Source organism: Trachurus trachurus, assembly GCF_905171665.1.
Source record: "Trachurus trachurus genome assembly, chromosome: 4".
Taxonomy (NCBI): Eukaryota; Metazoa; Chordata; class Actinopteri; order Carangiformes; family Carangidae; genus Trachurus; species Trachurus trachurus.
This window is the reverse complement of record NC_139898.1, coordinates 24,838,282-24,860,017: the sequence shown is the minus strand read 5'-3', so window position 1 is coordinate 24,860,017 and position 21,736 is coordinate 24,838,282. Positions and strand designations below refer to the sequence as shown.

General features: G+C 42.4%; 1 protein-coding gene across 8 annotated transcripts in view; it reads right to left on the bottom strand.

The window, feature by feature from the left end:
- Nucleotides 1-21,345, bottom strand: part of sgip1a (SH3GL interacting endocytic adaptor 1a) — a 57,631-nt gene extending 36,286 nt beyond the window's left edge. For all 8 annotated transcript variants that reach the window (XM_083970672.1, XM_083970676.1, XM_083970677.1 and 5 more), the window contains exons 1-2: nucleotides 21,116-21,345; nucleotides 20,205-20,249 (exon numbers count right to left, since the gene is read on the bottom strand). In XM_083970672.1, the coding sequence (XP_083826798.1) occupies nucleotides 20,205-20,214 (10 nt within the window). In that variant the 5' untranslated portion in view covers nucleotides 20,215-20,249; nucleotides 21,116-21,345. The remainder of the gene's footprint in view (nucleotides 1-20,204; nucleotides 20,250-21,115) is intronic.
- Between the last annotated feature and the right edge of the window lie 391 nt (nucleotides 21,346-21,736).

Genomic DNA, 21,736 nt, shown 5'->3' with positions numbered 1-21,736 from the left:
AAAAACTCCAGAAATGACCATCAACAGCCATGACCTGCAGCCTCACTGTGTGTATCTGTGCCAGTGTGTGCGTGCATGTGTGTGTTTAAGTCACTGTTGGTGTGGCAAAAAGAGGAAAGAAAAAAAACGACAAAGAGATGGTGTCAGTTTGCGTTTGTGCCTGCGGATGCTAAAATTAGGCCTCGACTGTACTGTCCAGGTGGCTGCGCTGTGAGCTGTCAACTGTAACACTTCCATTAACAATGCACCCCGTGCATGCACAAACACACACACAGATGGCGAATACAAGTCTTGTTTAGTTGTACCGATGCAGCCTTTGGAAAGAAAAAATAAAACAAAACAAAAAAAAACAAAACAAGAGAAATGTTTCATGGAGTGACGTCACCCACCTCCAAGAAAAGTGGGTCAGAGCCAGAAACCATAAAGCAGCAGTTGGTGCAGCGATGAACAAAAGACCTGGAAATGGTGGTGATGCATCCATCTGTGCACCCGCTCTATTCACCATCTAATATTTTATTCATTTATTAGCATGAATTTATTTTTCATGGGAACCACTACAGGTAGCACTATCAATCAATCAATAGATTATATCTTTAAATAACTGATAAATGATCGCTTAACTCTCTAAAAAGATTTAAAACAACCATAAAAAACAAAGGTACTTATTGTTGCTTGTCTTTTTCTGAGTAACAGGCCAAATCTAGTCAGTTTAGTATCAAAATAGTCAAAATATAATTATACAGTATGAAACAGAGCAAAGGAGATAATTTTGTGATGCTGGAACTAGAGCATGCTTCTCATTTAAAGATGACTGGTTAATACAGGAATCATTTCAAATATCAGGTCACTAGATGTCATGGCGTTCTGTGTGAACTAAGCCTTGATGAAAAAATGAATAAACTCACAATATTAGCATATAAGTATATGAATTGAGAAATGAACATTATGATTTTTCTTTAAGCAATTATTTGTGGGGACCTTATGCCAAATCTGCTGCACTGTAAAAAATAAATAAATAAAACGGTAAGATGAAGTGTTTAACAAGATGCACTGAGTACGTGTATTCATTATCAATCTGTTCATCTCCCACACTACCTCATCATTGCTCTTCATCCCCTCCCCTCACCCCCTCTGTCTCTATAAACAGCCAGCACTCATGGTTCCCATCCCCGGGCTTCAAATAGCATCCACCAAGGACTGTGTGGCAAAGGGCCCTGGTGCAGAGGCAACAAAGTAGCTTTTAAAATGGATTTTGCCACAAAGACACAGGGAGGACATGTATTTTCCCCCAGTCTGTTCATTTATTGACATAAGACTTCCTCAGATCACAGAGGCAGATATGGGAACCGAGTGCCCTCTCTGCCTCCAGCTGGTGCTCAAAGCGCTCCCGCTCATGCCACAGTCTGACACTTCCACCGTCTCTTACAAAGTCCGCTTGTTCCATGTAGAAGGAAAATGAATGGTTGTCTCTTAGCAGATAATGTGATTCATAATGAAGCTGCTTGCTCAATGCACGACTGTTAGCTCGCATGATTCAATTAAAGATACATGCTGTGAGAGTTTAAGCATCTCTCAAAGTACATCGCATCCCAAATGGGATTTTAAGCTCCTGAGAATCAGCAGGGATCATTGCTCCACGCTCATAGTTCTTTGTTATCAAACTTAATGTATAGTGCTTCTGCAAACACTGCAACAAGTTTGAAGATTGAGAAAACAGTTCAGAAACTTGGGTATAACTACATCTTAAGGGTGACCTATAGTTGTCGGGCAACACTTCTTTTTCCTGACATACATGCACCTTCAAATGTCCCCTGCACTCGGATGTTGCCAGACTACAGTACAGTTGTCAAAATCTCCCCCGACTCTCCCCTCGAGTCCTCGGCTATTTCAGTCATGTTCCCCAATCAAAACAGATCACCACAGCCACCACTGAGGGTAGGAAAAAAAACAAAAAAGTAGAAATCCTCACGCCTTCTTTCAGCCACATTAATCTGACAGTACCCAGAAATGTCATCTGCAGCCTCACAGCTGAACTGAACCCCCATCACCACAGAGGGATGAAATAGCAAAGCCAAAAAAAAAAAAAAAAAATCCTCTTCTCATGCATAATAGCCACCGTCACCTGGCACATTGATTTAGCTTTGGAGTGACGCTCGATAATCAGTTCGGCCAGATCAGCAGTCATTGTACAGACGCCGAGGAAAAGCAAGGCCATCAGTCTCGGGGTGTGTTTTCCCCGCAAAGTATGTTCACTGTGCGCATCAGCCTCTGTCACCAGCATGCTGTGTGCTGGCTAAATGTGCCTGCTGTTCCTCATTCCTCATGGTAATGGTTCTATTCACATATAGGGTCTCGAAAATAAATTACCCTGAATCAAGCGGCAAAACAGTGTTGCAGGCGAATACATCTTGTATTCACAATTTTCTGCATAAATTAACATACTAATATGAAGAGGAAAAAAAACATTCTGATGGTTGTAAGTGAGGTGCTGGCTTCATGTCAGCAACCTGAAGATCAGCCTCTAGAAAGAAAATTGGACAGAGATGTTTTCTTGCCTCACGTAGGACGGCGAGGCCACGTGTGACGTCAGTTAGTTTCATATTGTCTGGTTGTCAAGGCTGAAGCCGCTAAGACAACAAAACACTAATGCGAGATGCTTCCAGAGCTGACAAGATCCTTCTGTCTCTCTCAACGTTTTTCAGGTCAAAGACCCCCAAACTGATGGAGAGATGGAGCAGAGACCCGGCCTACTGTATAATGTATAACGCTGTTTTATAATAAACTGGGCCCAGTGCCAGGTATAAACCTACCTTGCTATTGTGCATTCAATACTAAGCTATTCAAATAATACATGTTCATAATATTAATGATTTTATTTTAAACATATAGGAACAGTGAGTAGGGGGCAGTGCCACTGCCATATGTAAACGGACCTTGTTGATACCAATGCCAATATCATCTGTGTCTGTTGATTGCATGATAATCATGCATACAGGCTGATTTTGACATTTTTATTTTGAACATAATTATGGAAACTAAAAAATGTGTCTACATAACCAAAAATTTGGCAACCCTCCTGCAGCACCTCGGCGGACCCTTGTTGAAGACCTCAGTCCTCAACCATCACATTTCTGTGCCTGCTTTATAAGTCATCAGACGCTGCATTAATACATGCGTGCAACACACCTATATAACAGACAAATGGCAAAATGTGCACGGTAACAGAGGGCTGAGCAACATTATCACATGACTGGTCCATACTCTTAGGCCTGACCACACTCTTCAACCTCTGCCTTCATTTTGATCTGGACACCTGTAAAGTTTCATGAGTGTCCTGCACAGGTGCCCCTCTAACAAAACCAGAATTACTGCATCCTCCTTTGATCTGATATAAAATGTATTTTTCTGATAAATGATGCCAACAACACGTTGCTCGAGTGTTTGTCATCATAGAAAAGAGCAGCTACAATTAATTCACTGCTTATAGGGGCTTGACTGCATCTCTAACTGCACTTAAAAAGCTTCTGTATTGACCTTTAAGGACAAAGCAAATTCAATTTGAAAGCATTTCCTCCCTGCTGTAGGTCCCTGTTTGTCTTCGAGTTAGTTTAGGACTAAAACAGACCTTTACTATCACTGCCCTCATTACCTTGAGACTGAAGTCTTAAAAAAAAAAATCTAAAGATAAATAAATGATTTGTGAAATCTCTCTCAGTCTATAAACATTTGCAGCTACTGCAATAGCTCCCACATACACTTGAAGCATGTGTTTATTTCATTTATGCATGTCCTGTGTGAGAGATTAAAACTAGAGCTTGCCCACTGATCAACATGATCCTCTGCGTGTTTACTGGCATGTGATCTGTGTTTACTATGAGGTGATCAATGTTTCGATCCCATAAGCATGTTTGTCAGGATTATCTGTCCGCTGCAGCGCTGCAGCACGATACCAATGAGGAACCAACAATTTTAAGCCACGTTGAGTGATGATCTTTTACAATTTAAATGACTGTAGGAGCTGCAGGCGCTGTCTACGTAACTATGAATCAGCAGCCCAAAATGCAGTTGTATGGTGCTTTCAGCCACACTTAACTCAACATTTTGATTCGCTGGTCTCCTGTGCCCTCAAGATGATGAATTAACACAAGCCAGTTGTAAGGTGTCACCCCATCAATGGAGGAGGTGAAGAGCTGAAGTAACTGGTGAATAAAGTCAAACACTGAGTGAGGGAAGCACATTTTTCTAAATAAATGACCTAGGCAGAGCTTAAATGACAGAATCCACAGCCCTTACATTCGACTAATTTGAGGATATTGATGCAGTCACTCAATGCCAAACAATATGGATCAGCTTGAACCACAGACTAAAGATTGTGGAAAAGAGAATACGTATACTACATAAATTGTTATTGACTGAACTGTTCAGAGATTTTTCAGCATTTTACTAATTCTAGTGATGTGAAGCCACAAGGCAAAATACAAAAACAAAGAGTGTATAATAAAGTGTGATTCACAGACGACAGGACAGATCTTTTTTTTTTATCCAAAACTGGGAGATCTGTATTTGCACTGAGTATGAACCCTCCATTGTAGTGAGGGGAAGAGATGGAGGAGGAGGAGGAGAATGAGGAGGAAGGTTGGGGGGTCTGTGGTATGGAAACACTGGACACACACACCCACACACACAAAAAAAAAATTACATTCAAAGCAACAGAGGATGGCATTTCATATGACTAAATGATGAATCAATTTTCCAATTTTACAGAACAGACTGGCCATGTAATGATTAAGAATAAACAGCTACATGTGACGGTCCCCCTCGTGGGCCGATCAGCTGCTCACACACTTTCATATTGTGGGATTGTGTTATATCCTTAATCATGAAGGTCTTGGACAGACTCTGAAGTTTGACTCGTGGGTGGATGGTCTAAAGGTGCAACAGGAAAGGTCATAAGGTCTCCAAAATAAAATATGTCCTCGGACAGTATTGTGCCCTGAAATTGGCCAGATAATTTGAGCTGTAGGTTGACAATTCGTCATGATGAGGATCACCTCTGAGCATGAATGTGTAATGGCAATACAAATATTAAGTATAAATGTGGGTCAGGGTAGAACATGAGCTAGACAACAGTTCAGGATGACACTGAAATAATGGGACTGTTTTCTTAAAGGTAGAGTCTGGAGGTTTGTTCGTTGCAGTTTGTAAACAAAACATTCAAACTGGGCCCTTCCTCTCGGGCTCAACTGTGCAGCCTCCTGCCCCTGACAGCAACAGCAGCAGCAGCATTTGTCAGGCCTAGAAAGAAAAGGAAATACAGTTCGAGTGAAGCGCTGGAGCGGCGGGCCGATACCCGGCCGTTACCAGCAACGGGAGCCTCAAGTATTATGCTGTAATGAGTAGGAGGTCTGTTGTGGTGAGCTGGGAAGCGGCAGGATGCTAGCCGCTAGCGGAAGTCAGCGCCGGGCTAGCGGGTGTTAGCGGTGGCAGATAGTATCCGCTAGCATCCGTGACAGCTAGCGGCCCTCCTACTCGTGCGGCACGAAACTTCACCTGAGCCCCGTCATTGGCTGGAGAGAAAACACCCAGAAGTGAGTAGATGCCCATAGGTGATGATTAAGACAGATTTTATTGCGTTTATTTTTTAGCAAAAACCTCCAGACTCTACCTTTAAGATGTGTTGTTCTTAAGAGACTGACTGGCCAACTGAACCTTTTCAAACTCCACCACACTGGTGCAAAAAAGACAAAGACATCGTTTGCTTAGGGTGACACTTACTTATCTAAGCTCACCACTAAGTTCTCCAACTTTGTGCAAGTGCAAATGTGTAATATTCAGTTCCAGAGAGCAACACAGCCATTTCTCAATTACTCCACAGGTCAGTTCCTTCTTTGTTTTGGTTAAATAAACAAAAACTGTTTGTACGTTGAGAGAAGAAATAGATAAATGAGGTGTCAACTGAGAGAGACATGGACGAGCGATGTGTTCAGACTCCTGTCACTTCTCCTCTAGGCACTGTTGTTTCAGAGTGTGTGTACATGTGGTGTGTGTGAGAGAGGGAATGGGACACAGGGAGGCAGTGCAGTAGATTGCAGGTCAGATTGTGAGTCTGCAGAGAATGAAAAGTTTCCACATGAGCAGTAAGCTGCATGTGTATGTGTGTGTGTGTGCATGTGTGTATGTGTGGTGGTGTCCAGATGAGGCTTGACAGAAAGTTGATATGTATCAGTAGCTCAGATGCTGCTTGGTCACGCCCCAAGGGGAGAACAGGAAATTACTTTGTTTGTTAAGAAAAAAAAACAACTAATTATGAAAATAGATGGAGGAAAGGAGTGATGGAGGAAAAGAAACAGGGAGGAGGTGTCAGTGCCGCTGCACACTTCATTAATGGATGAGATCAGCAGCAAAATTACTATCTACTATATCCTGTCCCTCTCATTGTGATAGGATCCAAAAAAAGATGGCCCAAATTCCTGTGGATTACATCTCTGTTATTCGCTCCCAACAATCTAATCTCAGTTCATGCTGGTTACGGCAGACCGCTGCCGACTCCACCCCCTCCCCAGTTCACACCCTGATTATAGGTTTTAGTTTGCTTTTGGTGGGAAGAGGAATGTCCTGACCGTCTTTGGTTCATTAAGACAAGGGCTTATTAAGAACCTCTGACTGCATGTTCTCACAGTCACATCCTCAAATAAAGATCCACTGCCATCAATTAAAAAAATAAAAAAAACATTGAGTGCTTCTCAAGAGGGAGAGGGGAGTGAAAGGGAGAGTGACACGAGGGGGAGAAGGTCAGAAAAAGAGAGGGGATTGTGGAGAAACCATGATAAACCACAAGATCTGGAACTGTTTTGAGGGGAACACACCATCAATTCCAGTGTCACTCTAACGCCCAACAAGCCGCTGTTATGGAAAAGCTTACATAACCTGCAGGTTGACTGAGGCAACACATGCAGACTGTGTCCCTCCTGGTGCACGTACCGTATAGACCTTAAGATATTATCACACATTAAGTACAGAAACCCTTGCTGCTGCTAACATAAGTTATATTGTTGGATCAGTTTGGTTGCACACACACACACACACAAACACCACATGTAGCCTTTGCAAAGACATCAGCTTAAATCATGACTCACTTGTTTTGATTTCTCTTCCATCCATTTCCTGCCTTATACATGAAATATCAAAACTAAAAACTAATGAAATCAAAAAGGCGAAAAAGAAAAAGGAAAGAAGAAGAAATACAGTAATGTTTTCTTTTTCTTTTTCTTCAAGTAATTGTTCATGACATGTTTTTGCTTAACACTTGTCAGTGAGTGCTGCAAACACTGTGTACACATAATGTAGAACAAAAAACATTGTTCTTAGTGACTACATGTTATGTAACGCGCTGGTACTTCATTGCAGGGGATTCCTGCTACAACCGCTGCACCAAAGTAATGCAAAATGGAGGGCAATGTGGCCTCGCATCAAACAGAATTCCTCAAGCAGTTGCAAGCACACACAAATACTTGTATACACTGACACTGATGCATATAAGCTTGTACCAAGTAATAAGAACAGTGTAAAAGGTTGAAATAGTCTAATGTGGGCGCTGGTCTGGATGACACCATGCTTTGCTTTCCATCCCTCTGTGGTTCATGCTGTGATATCTAAGGCATCATTTCTAAATATTTTATCAGAGATGAGGTCTGTTACAGTAGATTTGGGGTTATTTATCCAGGAGACATGATCAAGAAGAGTAAACACAAGTCAGCTAAACGGGAATGTGCAGTGCAATAAACCACCTAATGTCATCAGCAAACATCAACTAAACATTAGTTCAATTGCATCATTTTTTACCAGCAGTGGCACATCATTTGTGAAACCACTGATGGTGAGTAAACCACACATATTCATACACACTACGCACAAAACATAATATGGTCTCAATAACACGTAGTCTCAGTGGTAGAAAGCTGATATATATTCAGGTTTGTCAGTGCATGAGAACGGAAAAGATTTTAATTCAAGACGAAGCTCCGTGTAGATGTTTCTTTAAAACATAAGGGAATACCTGATGTACACACAAATGCTTCTGAACAGCGCTGACAAAAACCTTCATCTAAGTTTCCAAATGCTAGCAAATAGAACTATTTGCACACAGAGCCTTATGACTTGCCAGAGGGGAAGAGAAAGTACAAAACAACACCTTGTGATTCTGGGGGGAAAAAAGCCCTCAGCATGGGCGGAGAGGAGTTTGTCAAACTGCCTATATTTCTGTTTAATGCAAATCATCCTTGAACAACCCTCAAAGAAACACTCTGCTGATGTTTAAAGACCTAGTTAGACAGCCTAATCCTGTTTCATAAGAAATAAGACAGGGAGACGTTCCCACTCCTGCATCACTGTCACCAACTATAGATACTACTTGTTAACATCGTGGTGAAGTGAGGGGAGTAACTTCCTTTTCCTGCAGTCTCCCTTCTAATTTGGACAAACTGCACTCTGACCACATTGGTCTGCCTGGCCCATTTGTTTTGGAAAAGGATGTTAAATGATCAAATATCAATCTCACTCAGTCCCTGAACAATAAGGTCAATGAGGCACTGAATCTCTGAGAAAATGTTTAAAGTTGACAGAAGGATGGGCCTGTGGTGTAATGAGAAATGCAAAGCATCTTCAATCTAGTCCCTTTTCTTTCTGTTTAAAAAAAAAGCTGTCACCCTCCTCTCTTTGTGTCGTTTTCTTCTGTGCAATCTGGCAAAGCACAAAAGTGTGAAATAAGTTTGGCTTGCTGACTGTATGTCGATTCAGGGTTATTTTGACATTTATAACCTCAGCATGACACAGCAGCTTGGCATCAATAGTGGTGTAATTGGAAGCACTTTGTTATCAATCTGTCTTTTCTTCCCTGCCCTCGCTGCCTGTCATTCATCCATTTCTGCCTTTATAGCATCACAAAATCAAGTGAGCGATTTGATAACATTTCATAAAGGCTGAAATCTCAGGTGACACCACTGCTTCATACTTGGACAACAGAGCATAACCTTACGGCCGTGGGGGAGTTAAAAGGCAACAGACAGGAGTGTGTGCTACCAATGACAGTTCACCTGGTTCATATTAAACTGCCTAGTGCCTACCAAAACAGACTAAGCCTGTAAAGGCCTCACTCGTTCCCACTGATTATGCAGAATTTTCCCATCAACTCCTCTATCAACACATCCAGGCAGAGAGAATTAATTCTTCAACAAGTAATCCCAGAGTAGAAATTAAAGCGCCTGAGTCAAGTCAAGTCATTTCCTTTTGTTTATAACAGCGCTTGAAGTCAGATGTTTATACAATCACACAAAACACTTAAGTATCTTGAAATCATCACAGGATAGGATTACAGTCCCAATGTGGAGTAATGCTGTAAAAACAAATACTGTCATGCCAGACTGAAATACTGTCAAAACTCAGACCAAAACTGAGGTACATATTATAAAGTGTAATCCCCCTAATGAACGACATGTTTTTTTTTAATTGAAAGTCTAGAGAAGAAGCTTTCCTCTCCATCCGCACCTGGTGAATCTTGACAATTAAATATGAGTCACGGACAAACAGATGATCAGAATCATTTGCAGTCATCTTTCATTACCGACACAGATACCGAGCTGTGTGCAGCCAACACTTCTTTCAGTGCTCCTCAGCAGTGTCTTGCAGTGGGACTACAAATGACAGGTGCTTTGTGTCGTGTGGTTTAGTTTCACCGATGTGCAGTTTTCTCTCAGCTGCAGTGCTCTCTGTACTCATGTCTCCTGTCCTCCCCTTTTCTCCCCCCCCCACCCCTCCTCTGTCTCACTCCCCGCTGATATGGTGAAAATCAATGGCTCCTCTATTCCCTGGAAGGGCCTGATGTCTGCTAATGAAATCCTATCTGCTATGAGTCATCCATCTGATGGGCTGCTGGGCCAGCGACGGGCTGAAGGACCGAATCTTCAGCATCTCAAACAGCATCTTATTGCACCCACACAAACACGTGTGTGGGCACAATCATCCATGCAAACGTAAATGTGTTGCATGCTGAGGTAAAAACACTGACAACTTAGGTTAATGTCCAAATGTAACTGTCCATATTAAAATGACTGCAGAGATACAAGTCTCTATGAAAAGTGACAATGCAACTGTCTTATTTTAGACCTGTTGTAATTGGGAATATATTATTCAAATACAATGGTTAGAGTTTGGAGGGATAAATGTTCATTGGCAAACTAGAAGGGTATTATGAAGTGTTTTAGTTTAAAACATAAAAAAAAATGAACAAAATGAGAGGAAAAAAAGGTTTGGAAGATAATGTCAGAGAAGTTTAGGTATCTATGTATCACACATGTCTCTTGAAGTTAGCATGCTAAGCAGCTAGTCTAAACCTGCCCTGTCTGATAAAACCACTTCATACCTCAAGAAGTGACAGTGAGTCACTGAAGCGTCCAGTCTGCCCTCGGTCCAACAGGACAGGATAAAGAAGTAGCGGTGAGGAGACTATCAGCCCGTGTTGCAGCTATCCTCTCTCAGCAATGACTCCTCCAGTCTTCCCTCAAACTCAGCCATTGATGCTGTTGCTCCAGCTGCTCGCTCACTCCCTATGGCTCCTCATCCTCTGCTCCCGCCACTACTGTAATACATCTTCTCTGTCAGATTGGGCAAACTGGATGTGAAACATTGTCAACAGTCCAAACACTGCACGGGAAAACAACTTCTACTTACATAATCAGATTGCGAGGAAAAAAACTTTACTCCCTAATCCATGCAAGTTTGGCAACATGTCAACACACGGCCTATGCTGAGGTTAGATTTACTCAAGATCAGAGTTGAAACTTTTCTACGAGTGGCCAGTGAGGCCAGTCCCAGAACACATTCATATGAAATGACAGAGAGAGGGTCAGTAAAGAGAATGACAGCAACATCAAAGCCAGCAGCAGCCCAACCTCCTGGTGATATGCTACCCCCCCCCCCCCGAGTATAAATTCAGCTGTTGGTAAATTCTTACATATACTGTAGCTCTTTTGAGGTCATGGTTTTGTACAGGGTTTTTCTATAGAAACTATTGCGGTCAACATAATCTGCATTTTTCTGCGCAAACTGTAAAACAGCCAATGTCCTTAAGTTAGTCTCCTAGTGCATTAAGCCTTGCCAGCGTTGGACATAAAGCAACAGTGCAATAAACGTACTAATTAATTACCATTATTCAGCTAAAAGCACACCGCTGGTACAAGCCAAGCACAAAGTACGTCTTCATTTGATTGTGCTCTTAGCGATCCTTCAGTTTGTTTATAATGACACAAGTTATGGGAGCGGCATGCCCCCACCCAGCTTGCAATTAATTCCTAGATAGAAAATATATTATAAGGTTAAAATTTATGTGAAAATTTGTTAAAAAAAAAAAAACAGCTGAGATTTTAGATTTAGATTTGTAGCATTATAAGATGAGGTAGGATGTCTATGTGTTCCATAGACACCTCAGTTGCCAGTGTTTTGTCATCACATCACCCCCACTTGATCTCTCCCTTCCATACACACACTCATGATTACTGCTCAGTGCTCACTCAGTGCTCTTACAAATGCAGAGGTAGAAAATCAGTGATCATGGAGTGAAATCTGAAGCACCAATTACAATGACCTCAATTCGGAGAATGACATCAACTTGAGAATCATGTTTGCAGACATGTTTATTTTTAACTGAGAGTCACACAGCGCGGTGAATGTACACACACACACACACACACACACACACTGATGTATGCTGTGTTAAAACGCTCATGAATGTGTGAGGTTAGTGTGCTGAGGGATTTTCCTTCTGCTCTTTCACCTAAACCTGGATGTAAACCAGGCCTATAGCTGTAATGTACACAGAGGGAGCACAGACACGTAAAGCCTGACATTCACACAATCAGAAATGTTCCATGCAAACGACGCTGTCCTGCTGGTGAGACACTTCTACGCGTGCTGCGATTCTCCCGTTAAACACATCCTCAAAACATTTGGTCCGTCTCTCCGTCATGAATCACATTCCTCTCACCCTCAATCCCTACATCTCCCTTTCCCTCCAACCTTTCAATCCCTCCCTCATTACTACATCGCTCAACCCAACCAGTTATCAATCTAAACGCTGCTAATCTCTTCCTGTAGCTGTGTCTCTGCGTCACTGTGCTAGTGCATCCTCCGCTGATTGAAACTGACATCTGTTTGCACTGGTCTGGCTCGTAGCCATACAGTGTGAATACAGGCAGAGTGCTTGACCCCGAGACATCTACAGATATGGCAACGAGCGGATTTGTCACACATACATGGACGAATACAATGCCACCTTTTCTAATGAACCTAGTGCTGAGAGTACGTACTTACAAAATGGAAGGAGGAAGGAAGTGACATATGACAGCAGAAGGATATTAATAGACAGCTCTCTATCTTGTATTTCATGGCCTACATGTATTTTCATTGTATTTTTCCCAACTCCCATGGATAATTCGATAAAGATGGACACATAATGTGAGCTGAAATAACAATGATAGAATGCAGCTTTCCTGTCAGTTTCCAGACTCCAAGAGCAAAGGGTGACTTCTTTCTAGAGCAAGGGTGAAACTACTTTCAAAAAAGGATTAGTCCAAATTATGCACAGACAAAAATGTGATGTTTCAAGAAACTGGGGCACAATTAATTGATTTTTCCAGTATAAAAAGTGTATTGGCTTTTGTACGACATCAGTATTCATCTAATTCCCCATCTTACAGTATTGCTGCACTTGTAACCCATCGCAGAATAAGTTATGCGATTTCCCCGTGGCTTACTGAAAGGTATTCTGGGAAACCGAGGAAATCAGTAACTGTTAAGTAGATGATGCAAGTTGAAGGTAAAAACACACAGCACATCTCATCAGTGCATCATTATTACTCGTATAATGACCATGTGTACTGTTGTTTACCTCTGGCACAAGCAAAACCCAAAAACCCCACACAAATTTAATCCATTCAGCTGCAATAAGAGCTCATGTTGATTCATTAATTAAATATAGTCAAGGAAGATTGAGCCAAGCACTAAGAGTCAGCTTGGGACCTGAATACATTATGCAGATAAGTGCATTAATATTATATAGCCAAATAAATCCCATTTCCCTGAGGCCTTCCCTGCCACCATGTCTATTCAGGCCCAGTTCAGTAATATGGCAGACAGTGCAGGGAGGGATGAGAGGAGCAGGGGAAATAAGAGACACTCGGGGAATGAAAGTGAAAGTGAAAGACCTTTCAAGCAAGACAAAAGTTCTCACATGGACAAGTGACGATATGATGAGTGAAGATAGAAATAGGTGGTCGCTTTAGATGCTTTAGAGAGAAGGTCGCTTATGTTAAATTAGAGTGCTGTTAAGTGAGGTATGCAACAATGAATGAGTTTTTATAGCAATTTGCATGAGCTTAGTGATGTGGACAAGCCTCTACCTGGACTGCACAACACAATGATCGTCAGTGTTTTAGTTTTTCTCCCTGTGTAAGCTGTAATGACAGTACAGGATGAGCCTCCAGATAGAGAAAGGTAAAATTATAACAAAACAAAATAAAATCTAGGGCACCACGTCTCTACAACTCCCCCCACGATTCGTTTCTAAATCAGCCTTCCCACCTGATGAGCTGAGCAGACTCCAAGGAACAAGGAAGTGACTAAACAAAACACAGGCTTTTAATGATGATCACACTGTCCTCTCTCTCCCCCCTCCCTCCCTTTTTATGTATTTGTCTTGCCCTCTCCCTCCGGGGCTCTGACATGCATTGCTGCTCTCCAAGTCTGTCTTCCCACTCTCACGCTATCCTACTTGTTTATTTGAACTCATTTCATTTCCTTTTCTATCTCCACCACTCCCCATTTTGTTTACCTGCTTCTTCCTGGAAATTGCTTTATGGCAGACTCGTCACTCTCCCTTTCTATCTCCCAGCTTGTGTCAGCCTTTTTCCTGTGTGTGTGTGACTGTTTGTGTGTCCCTCCTCTAATTAGGTACTGTGGTTTGCTCTCCTAGCTGCGCTGCTATGGACTCCGTCAGTGACACTATTATGAAAGCAGCATTTTAGCGTTAGTGTGTCCTGGGAAGTCAGAGATAGTAGATACACAAGGACTTTGTAATCCACAGGCTGTGACCTGACCACATCCTTGTGATATGTGTGTGAGAGGACAGTCAAACAACATTGTTGTGTGAAACAACACACATACAACATCATAAACATTGCCAACAGGGAACTGAACTACGCTTAATTGGTTCTTGCATGAATACTGCTTGTTAATGGACTCACCAGAGACTTCCTTTCTTTGCTCCGTTCTTGTCATAAACCATGACACGAACTCACCACGGTGCCATCAGAGTGATGACATTAATGCTGCAACACTGGAGCATCTTTTCATGTTAAAACTGGAGCAAGTGATTAGATTAGGCCACATATCTTTGACAGCAGATCACCTACTGTTTTGACAGCATGCTCTGCTAGTCCCTGTGTGGGCCCTGTCAGACTGAAAACAGCATCCCTAGACCGTTGGTTAAAGGTCTGTCCTACTTCCTGTTTGTTTTCAACGGCTATGTGTAATATTGCGATTTAAATAAACCACATTGATAATGGTGTTGATAAGAGATAAGAGGCAAATTTTGCATGGATCATCATTTATAAAAACAAAATGTAGTCAAGGAAAATTACCAGCTACATTATATGCATTGCTGTTTTGTTTTTGACAACAAACGGTTTATTTCTAATGCCAGGGTTAGGGACATTTTTCACAGTGAATCCAGTCGTCACTCAAGGAAACAGTTTGATTCCCTATGAGAGAGCCTTGTCTTCCCCGAGCTGACACTGGATTACACAAACATGTCTGTTTATCTGGCTCTGAATCTTGGGCATCATTACATAAGCTTGTCTATGTTTGTGTGTGCAAGTGGGTGTGTCTGCGCAGAGAACAAGATGGAATTTGGATGGGCTGGTTTGCTGTTGTGTCTATCAATGAATGAACATGGTGGCATGGAAAGTCCGTACAAGAACGAGCCGATTCTTTTTGACTGGTTTCCCTTCACCTCCTCCTCCTCACCCCAGCCTCTGCCCCATTTGTGTCTTTGTTGTGGGAAAGTTCTTCTGGGTCTCTATCAAACGTATTGTCAAGTACAGCTACAATGGACCCATTCTTCTGTGACACATCCGACAATACGCTTTCCTCTGTGTCTGCCACACTTTGTGAGACAGACACACACAAACATTCACTTTGATAATTGAACAGACATGTAGAGTACATGCACAAGTCCATCTTGTCTGCACTGTCTAATGTCGTATCCATGCTGACACATACTTATCATTAGCAAAGGCCAGTGAGTCAAACTTGTCACTTCTAAAGAATACTGACATTAAAGGTAGCCCTGTCTATCACTACATCCCTTGGTGTGAGGCTAAAAAACATGTGGGGACTGGGGAGTTTTTTGTTTTTGTTTTTTCACACCTAAATAAATTGTGACAGATTGAAATTTTAAGAAATCCCATATTTGTATGCATGGATGTGTGTACTTGCAATGAGAAGTGGATGGATATAACAGTGTCAGATGGAGCCCAACTATGACTCAGGAAGCAGAATGGCATCTATGACTGATGGCATGAGATAAATTCTGCATTCTGCATTTTACATTCACAGACGGTACCGTTGTTCTGTTTCAAACCATCACAAACTTTCTCCTAGGCTACTGAGGGCTGTTTCCGACACATTGGCCCACATGAGTTATGTGATTGGGGCCAATGGCAGGACATTAAATAACTCATTTGAATCTGTGGCAAGAAACAGCGAAGCAGTGTGGAAGCAGGGTTTCTACGATATTACGCCGATCTTAACAAACCAGATACCTATCTGTTGAGGAAATCAATGAAAATATGCACTTGAGAGCCTCTGTCCAGCTTATTGCCTAAACACACATGAGTCAGCCTCATGGTTGTTACCCAGGAAACCATATGGCAGCAGAGTCCCTCAGAGAGGGAGAGTTAGGGCCTATTGGATGTGATGGTCAATTGAGCACAGTTGACTAGAGATAAGCTGAGTACATGACAACGACAATCCTTCTCCGATGCCTCCTGAAGTAACAGGTTAAGGATCTCTGGTTAATGTTAATGTGTCATGGCATGGCATACATAACTAAAAATGTAAACTTTATGATCATTATTGTTTGAATGAGGTTGTGTGGCAGGCAGAATCATATGACTGCTCCAGATAATGTTATATCATACATGCTACATGCGAGCTGAGTCAGCTTTTGACATGCTGAGTCAGTGGTTATGACCCTGCATGCCTGTGTGTCATGAGATGAAACAGACGGACAGGGAATGTAGAAATTAATTAGTTTTTAACTGTATCATAGGAAAAACAAACAAACAACATAATTATGCTGAAAGATTTTACTATTTGAGAAGCCCCCAACTCAGCCATAATAACAGAAGCAAATAATTGCCAATATATCGTTTCATAATACAGTAATAGACCATTAAAGGAATGAAGTGGAGCCCACCATATGGCCAAATGTCCTCTGTGCCCTTTGTTCTGCAGCATTCCTGTCTAGGGTTTATCCAGGTTTCAGCCAGGCAAGCTCTAAGTACTGGATCTCCCTGTGACAGTGTGATTCCTAGAGCTAGTAACTAGGATTAAGAAGACGACATGACTTAAGGCCTGCTAGTGGCTACCAGAGTTTGCAGTGTTTGTTATCAACCACAAAATTGTTGGATGGAGCCGACAACATGCTGACAACACACTGAGACCTTGCAGAAAACAACATGCTACGCTCGCCAGACTTGTCAGTGCTGAAACCATGATGCTAAGTTTCTCCTGGTGGTGGTGTAACAGGAAATGGTTAAGGAATGGGGTGATTAAAATCAACAGGGCGTTTCCTATGGGAAAACTAAACTAAACCAATCCTTCAACCAACTACTTTTTATGTATTTAGAAACTGATTCAACTTCAGAATTGCCTTGATGATGAGCCCCCTCCTCACAGCTGCTACCGTCAAAGTCCAACGAGATTAAGAATCCCGTGCTACACAGCACAATTACCTTGAGGAGAAATGACTAAGTCTCTTGTCAAACAACCACCACGCAAGTGCAAACTCTCATGAGTACAGAAAAGCATACAGAAGATTTGTTATTTAAACTGACATGTGGCTAACAATGATGTATACACAATGTCTGTCACAACCAGTTATCCCACTTTGAAAAAAGATCCAGCAAATCCACAGCAAATGATTCTGGTGGCAAAATGTTTTCTGAACATGTATGATTGAGTTTTACAAAGGGGAACCTGTCTGGTGGTGAATGGCCTCCCCCATTAGGCATAACCCTGTGTCTTTGAATTAAAATGAAGTAATCACCCTATGTCCTCTTCCCTTTGTGTTACCCAGGGACAGCCATTCTGGCCATGGCATGGGGCTTTAAAAAGCAGAACTAACAAGGATTAGCATCCAATTTTAACACCTGACTGTAATCCTGCCCTCACACAGTCCATGCTAAGCCTGTGCTAGCCATGCTAATGAAAGGGAAGCTGTTCGCAGACAGTTTTTTTCTTCTTCGCCACTGTTACCTAACAACTTGGCTCATGACAAAAGCAGACAATGACAGGACAGCACACTTGCAGGGAAGAGGGAGCAATCGATTAGCTTATCAGTCTTTGCTGTTAAAGCAAAGCTAGATCCTTACTTATGGGAGATTCAATCGCTTTTGTTCTGTGCTTCTTTGTACAGAAAATAGTGAACCATAGGATATGTTTAGTGTGGTCCCTGCAAGAGTAAAAAATACCTACAAATAGACAAAAAAGTTGAAAACATTAGCAATTCTGGGAGCCTATCTAACTAATGAACACCCTAAAGAAGACAAACTGGTTTATAAAACATAAGCCCGAGGGATAACACAGAATCAGTGACTTTGGGTTGATCATTAACTACAGGTAATTGTGTTGTGTTATTATTGTCCTTAGTGATCTAATATTGAAAACTAAATAATGCACATCTATGTCAGCTTATCATTGCATGAGCCACAAAGCTCTGTCCAAACTATGACAGGGACAAAAAAAGGGTGTAGACTTGTGTCTTGTGGTCATCTAAATTATAACCTACTGAGCAGCATTGCATTTTATATAATGACATATACATGAAAAACAGCTATTCTGTCGTAATCATTGTCATTACAACCTGCTCCAGACTGTCAGGCTGAACGTATACTAGCAGGGCAATTTAACACACAGGTATGAGACGTTCAGGAAAAGCCATTACTGTTGGTGAATCAGCCACTTCAACTGATTAAAACATCATTCATTAAATTTAGACCAGGTCTGAATTTACACAGCGGGCCAGTTCACAGACCCTTATTTAGCATACAAGAGCAGTTAACAATGGAACAGACATGGAAAACAATTTAAAGGTCTCCGAAAAATAACATATTAATCATGAGACTATTTGACAGCTGTAAAGTTCAGGAGTAATGTAACACATCTCCTCAGTTAACAATTCCGATTCCACAATTACAAGTTAAATTTCTAAATCAGTATATTATTGTATCATGAGCTAAAATGTCATTGTGGCATATGACTCAAAGAGTCCCAGCCAGGACTGTTCAGTGCTTTCCAGTTTACTCTTTCTGCAAACCAAACGTACCTTTTCTTGAACAATAAACTCTGAATTACTGGATTAGTCTCTGACTTTGATTATTTACTCAAGATTTCATGATATTTTAACTACAAAACTTCAACATGTTGGCTAAACAAACATAACAGCAGCCTCCATTGTATCTTTACAGAGAAGTGCCACAGTTTAAGCTTACATGCAGGCTCACCATTCAAAATAAGAAAAACAATCCCCAAATTCAACATTTAGTGGAAAATGCCAACTACTTTAAGTGTTCAAAATCGATGCATAGGCCCCAGTCCACCCAACAACTCCATCCCTAATCTTATGTTCACTGTTGTTGAAACAATTTTATTTATTCTCTGATGTGAAAGCCGAGAAACCTCAACACGTGAACAGAAAGCAATAAGATCATTCTTATCCTAACACTGACAGACAAACACACCAGACAACAAGCTAATGAGATTCCTCCTCATTGGAGGACACTTTGGCATTGAGTTAATTTACTAAATGAGCTGGAATAAACACATATGCCAACATCATCCAGCTTTACATATTGTACTAAAAATAACATACTGAAAGAACTGCATTTAGCTGCGACTTTACAACCTAGTCTGCCTCAAAATGCCTGTGTTGTTGAGTATGAATGCTTACATAATTCAAGGTTGATTCAAAAAAGTCAACGTGCAGTTGCTTGTGGCACAAAAAAACAATAATGGCAGCTGGATACAAGAGCCCTGAGCCGTATGAAATAAATAAGAGATATATTGTAAATGGATGGATAAATGGAGACTTTTGCGTGACAGCTGCAGAGCTGTAGGGTTTCATCCCTCCATCACTGGCCTTCCCCTTGATGATGTCATCAATTAAAGGGACATGATACTAAAACGATCATCAATTCTATTTTTTTCTCTTTACAATCAACCCAACAGAGATGGATCAGTCCAACCATGGGTGGGTGCAAACGTACACATGTACCCACCCGCACAGACATACAATCCACACCCGAGTGCTGGGCAAATCGGCAATGCAGTGTGAACAGATACACAGCGGAGTCATACAGCAAGAACGCATGTATGTGTGTGTGAATTCATTTCAGAGTACACCATACAAAGAGAATTTATACAAGTGAGCCAGCTGGGCACATAAGCCCTGCTGCACAATAAATCCAAATAATCCTATACGATGGGAAGCAAGAGAAGGGGTGTGTGTGTATGTGTGTGTGTGTGCCTGGGGTGGGAGGTGGGGGGGGGGGGTTCTCAGACATATGCACACACACTCACAAAAGATACACACGGTTCAATTAGCCTCGCCATTGTGCCTCTGTGGATAGACATTCAGAGGCTGTGCCCTTTTCCTAAGGATAACATGCAAGTCACCAGAATGTATGTACTCAAAATAGCAGGGCAGCTTATGACATCTGAACCTCCCCAACACACACACACGCACTGATACACGCTTTCCAGGCAGATGTACCGCCAATGGACAAGGACATAAAGGAGGATTACCCTGATCTGAAACAGAAAAAGGGAAGAATATAAAAACAAAAAAATATATATATATATATTCATCTTACCTTCCATCATGGTTGCAGATTTGCATTCCTCTATCTCCAAGGAGCCTGAAATAAAAGCAGGAGGTATGGGGGGGAGATGGAGATAGAGAAGAAGCCTCCGGTTACCAGAGAGATACAGTAGAATTGATGGGCAGCAGAGCAGCCGTGTTGCGTGTGGCTAACGCCCTGGCTAACTGTGAGCCTCCGTCACCCCCAGACGTCGCCTGTCAACTAGCCCAGGAGGGAGAGATGCAGAGAGAGATAGAAAGACAGAGAGGAGAGAGAGGAGGGGTAGGGGCCTGGCCGGGCTAGCTGCCGATCAGACCTGGGGCTTAAGCCATGGGTGCCACTACTACTACTGCTGCTGCTGCTGCTGCTGCTGCTGCTACTGCGGACTCTAACCTACACATTCAGCCGAGGATGCTGAGAGGTGGGGGGGGGAAAGCTAACTGGAGGAAAAAAAATAAATAAAAGAGGCAGGGTAGAGAGAGAGAGAGAGAGAGAGAGAGAGAGAGAGAGAGAGAGAGGGAGGGAGGGAGGGAGGCAGAGAGACTGAGAGGGAGGGGGTGTGGGTGTGTGTATGTGTCTGTTCGGGGAAGGGGGGTGGGAGTGTTGAGGAGGGGGCGGAGGTAGTTTGCTGAGGTCACGGATGGCCTCAGCCAATCCCTGCAGCTCTCGGCGGAGTCACATGGCTTACAGCTTGAATCTCCTGACACTATGGCTCAGGAGAAATCTACATTAGTAAGCTCCCTTTCCCAACAAACCACCATGCACATGCACTAGACACACAGACATGTTGTTGACACATACAAACAGAGAAGAAGCTATAACGACAATGACATGTACGGAGCAAACAGACGGAGTAAACAAAAACATAATACAGATACACAAACAAACACTCACATACATGTGCCCTCCCCCTTTCATCCTACCTTATGTCAGTGCAGTGTGTCGTGCCTGGCCAGCGGTGAATGGCATTAATTTCATGCTGGCAGAGTGAATAACGTGCAAGCGTGAGCCAAGTGACAACCCATGTTGACGACGCTCACACACAGACTCTATATTAACACACCACTGCACAAAATATTTTGGCCTGCACAGTGACTATTCCTGTAGTGGCTGCTTGTGTGTGCCTGCCTCCGTGTCCCCGCCCTCCTTGGTATATCGGTGTGGTTTCACTCTGCCCTCTCTTTTTTTTCTCCTTCTCTCTCTCTGTTCCCCCTCCCACCTTCCCCTCTCTCTGGCAGCCCTGTTTCACTCTTTTTTTTTTTTTTTTTTTTTCCTCTCCTGTCCCTGTGCTCTCCCAACTGCACCGGGAGGAACAGGATCGATCGGTGTGACGTCATGGCAACGCAGGCTACAGCTGCGACCAACTGGCAGGCAGGGCCGATGAAAGGCCAGCCCACTGGAGAGGGGTGTGCTCCTGTGTCTGTGTGCATGTGTGTGCGCTCATTAATTTTCTATGAGACAGCGGAGAGGGGAGGGAGGGACAGAAAGAGGAGGTGAAGAGGGGACTGACAATTAGGCAATCCTGCTGAAAAACAAACAAATAA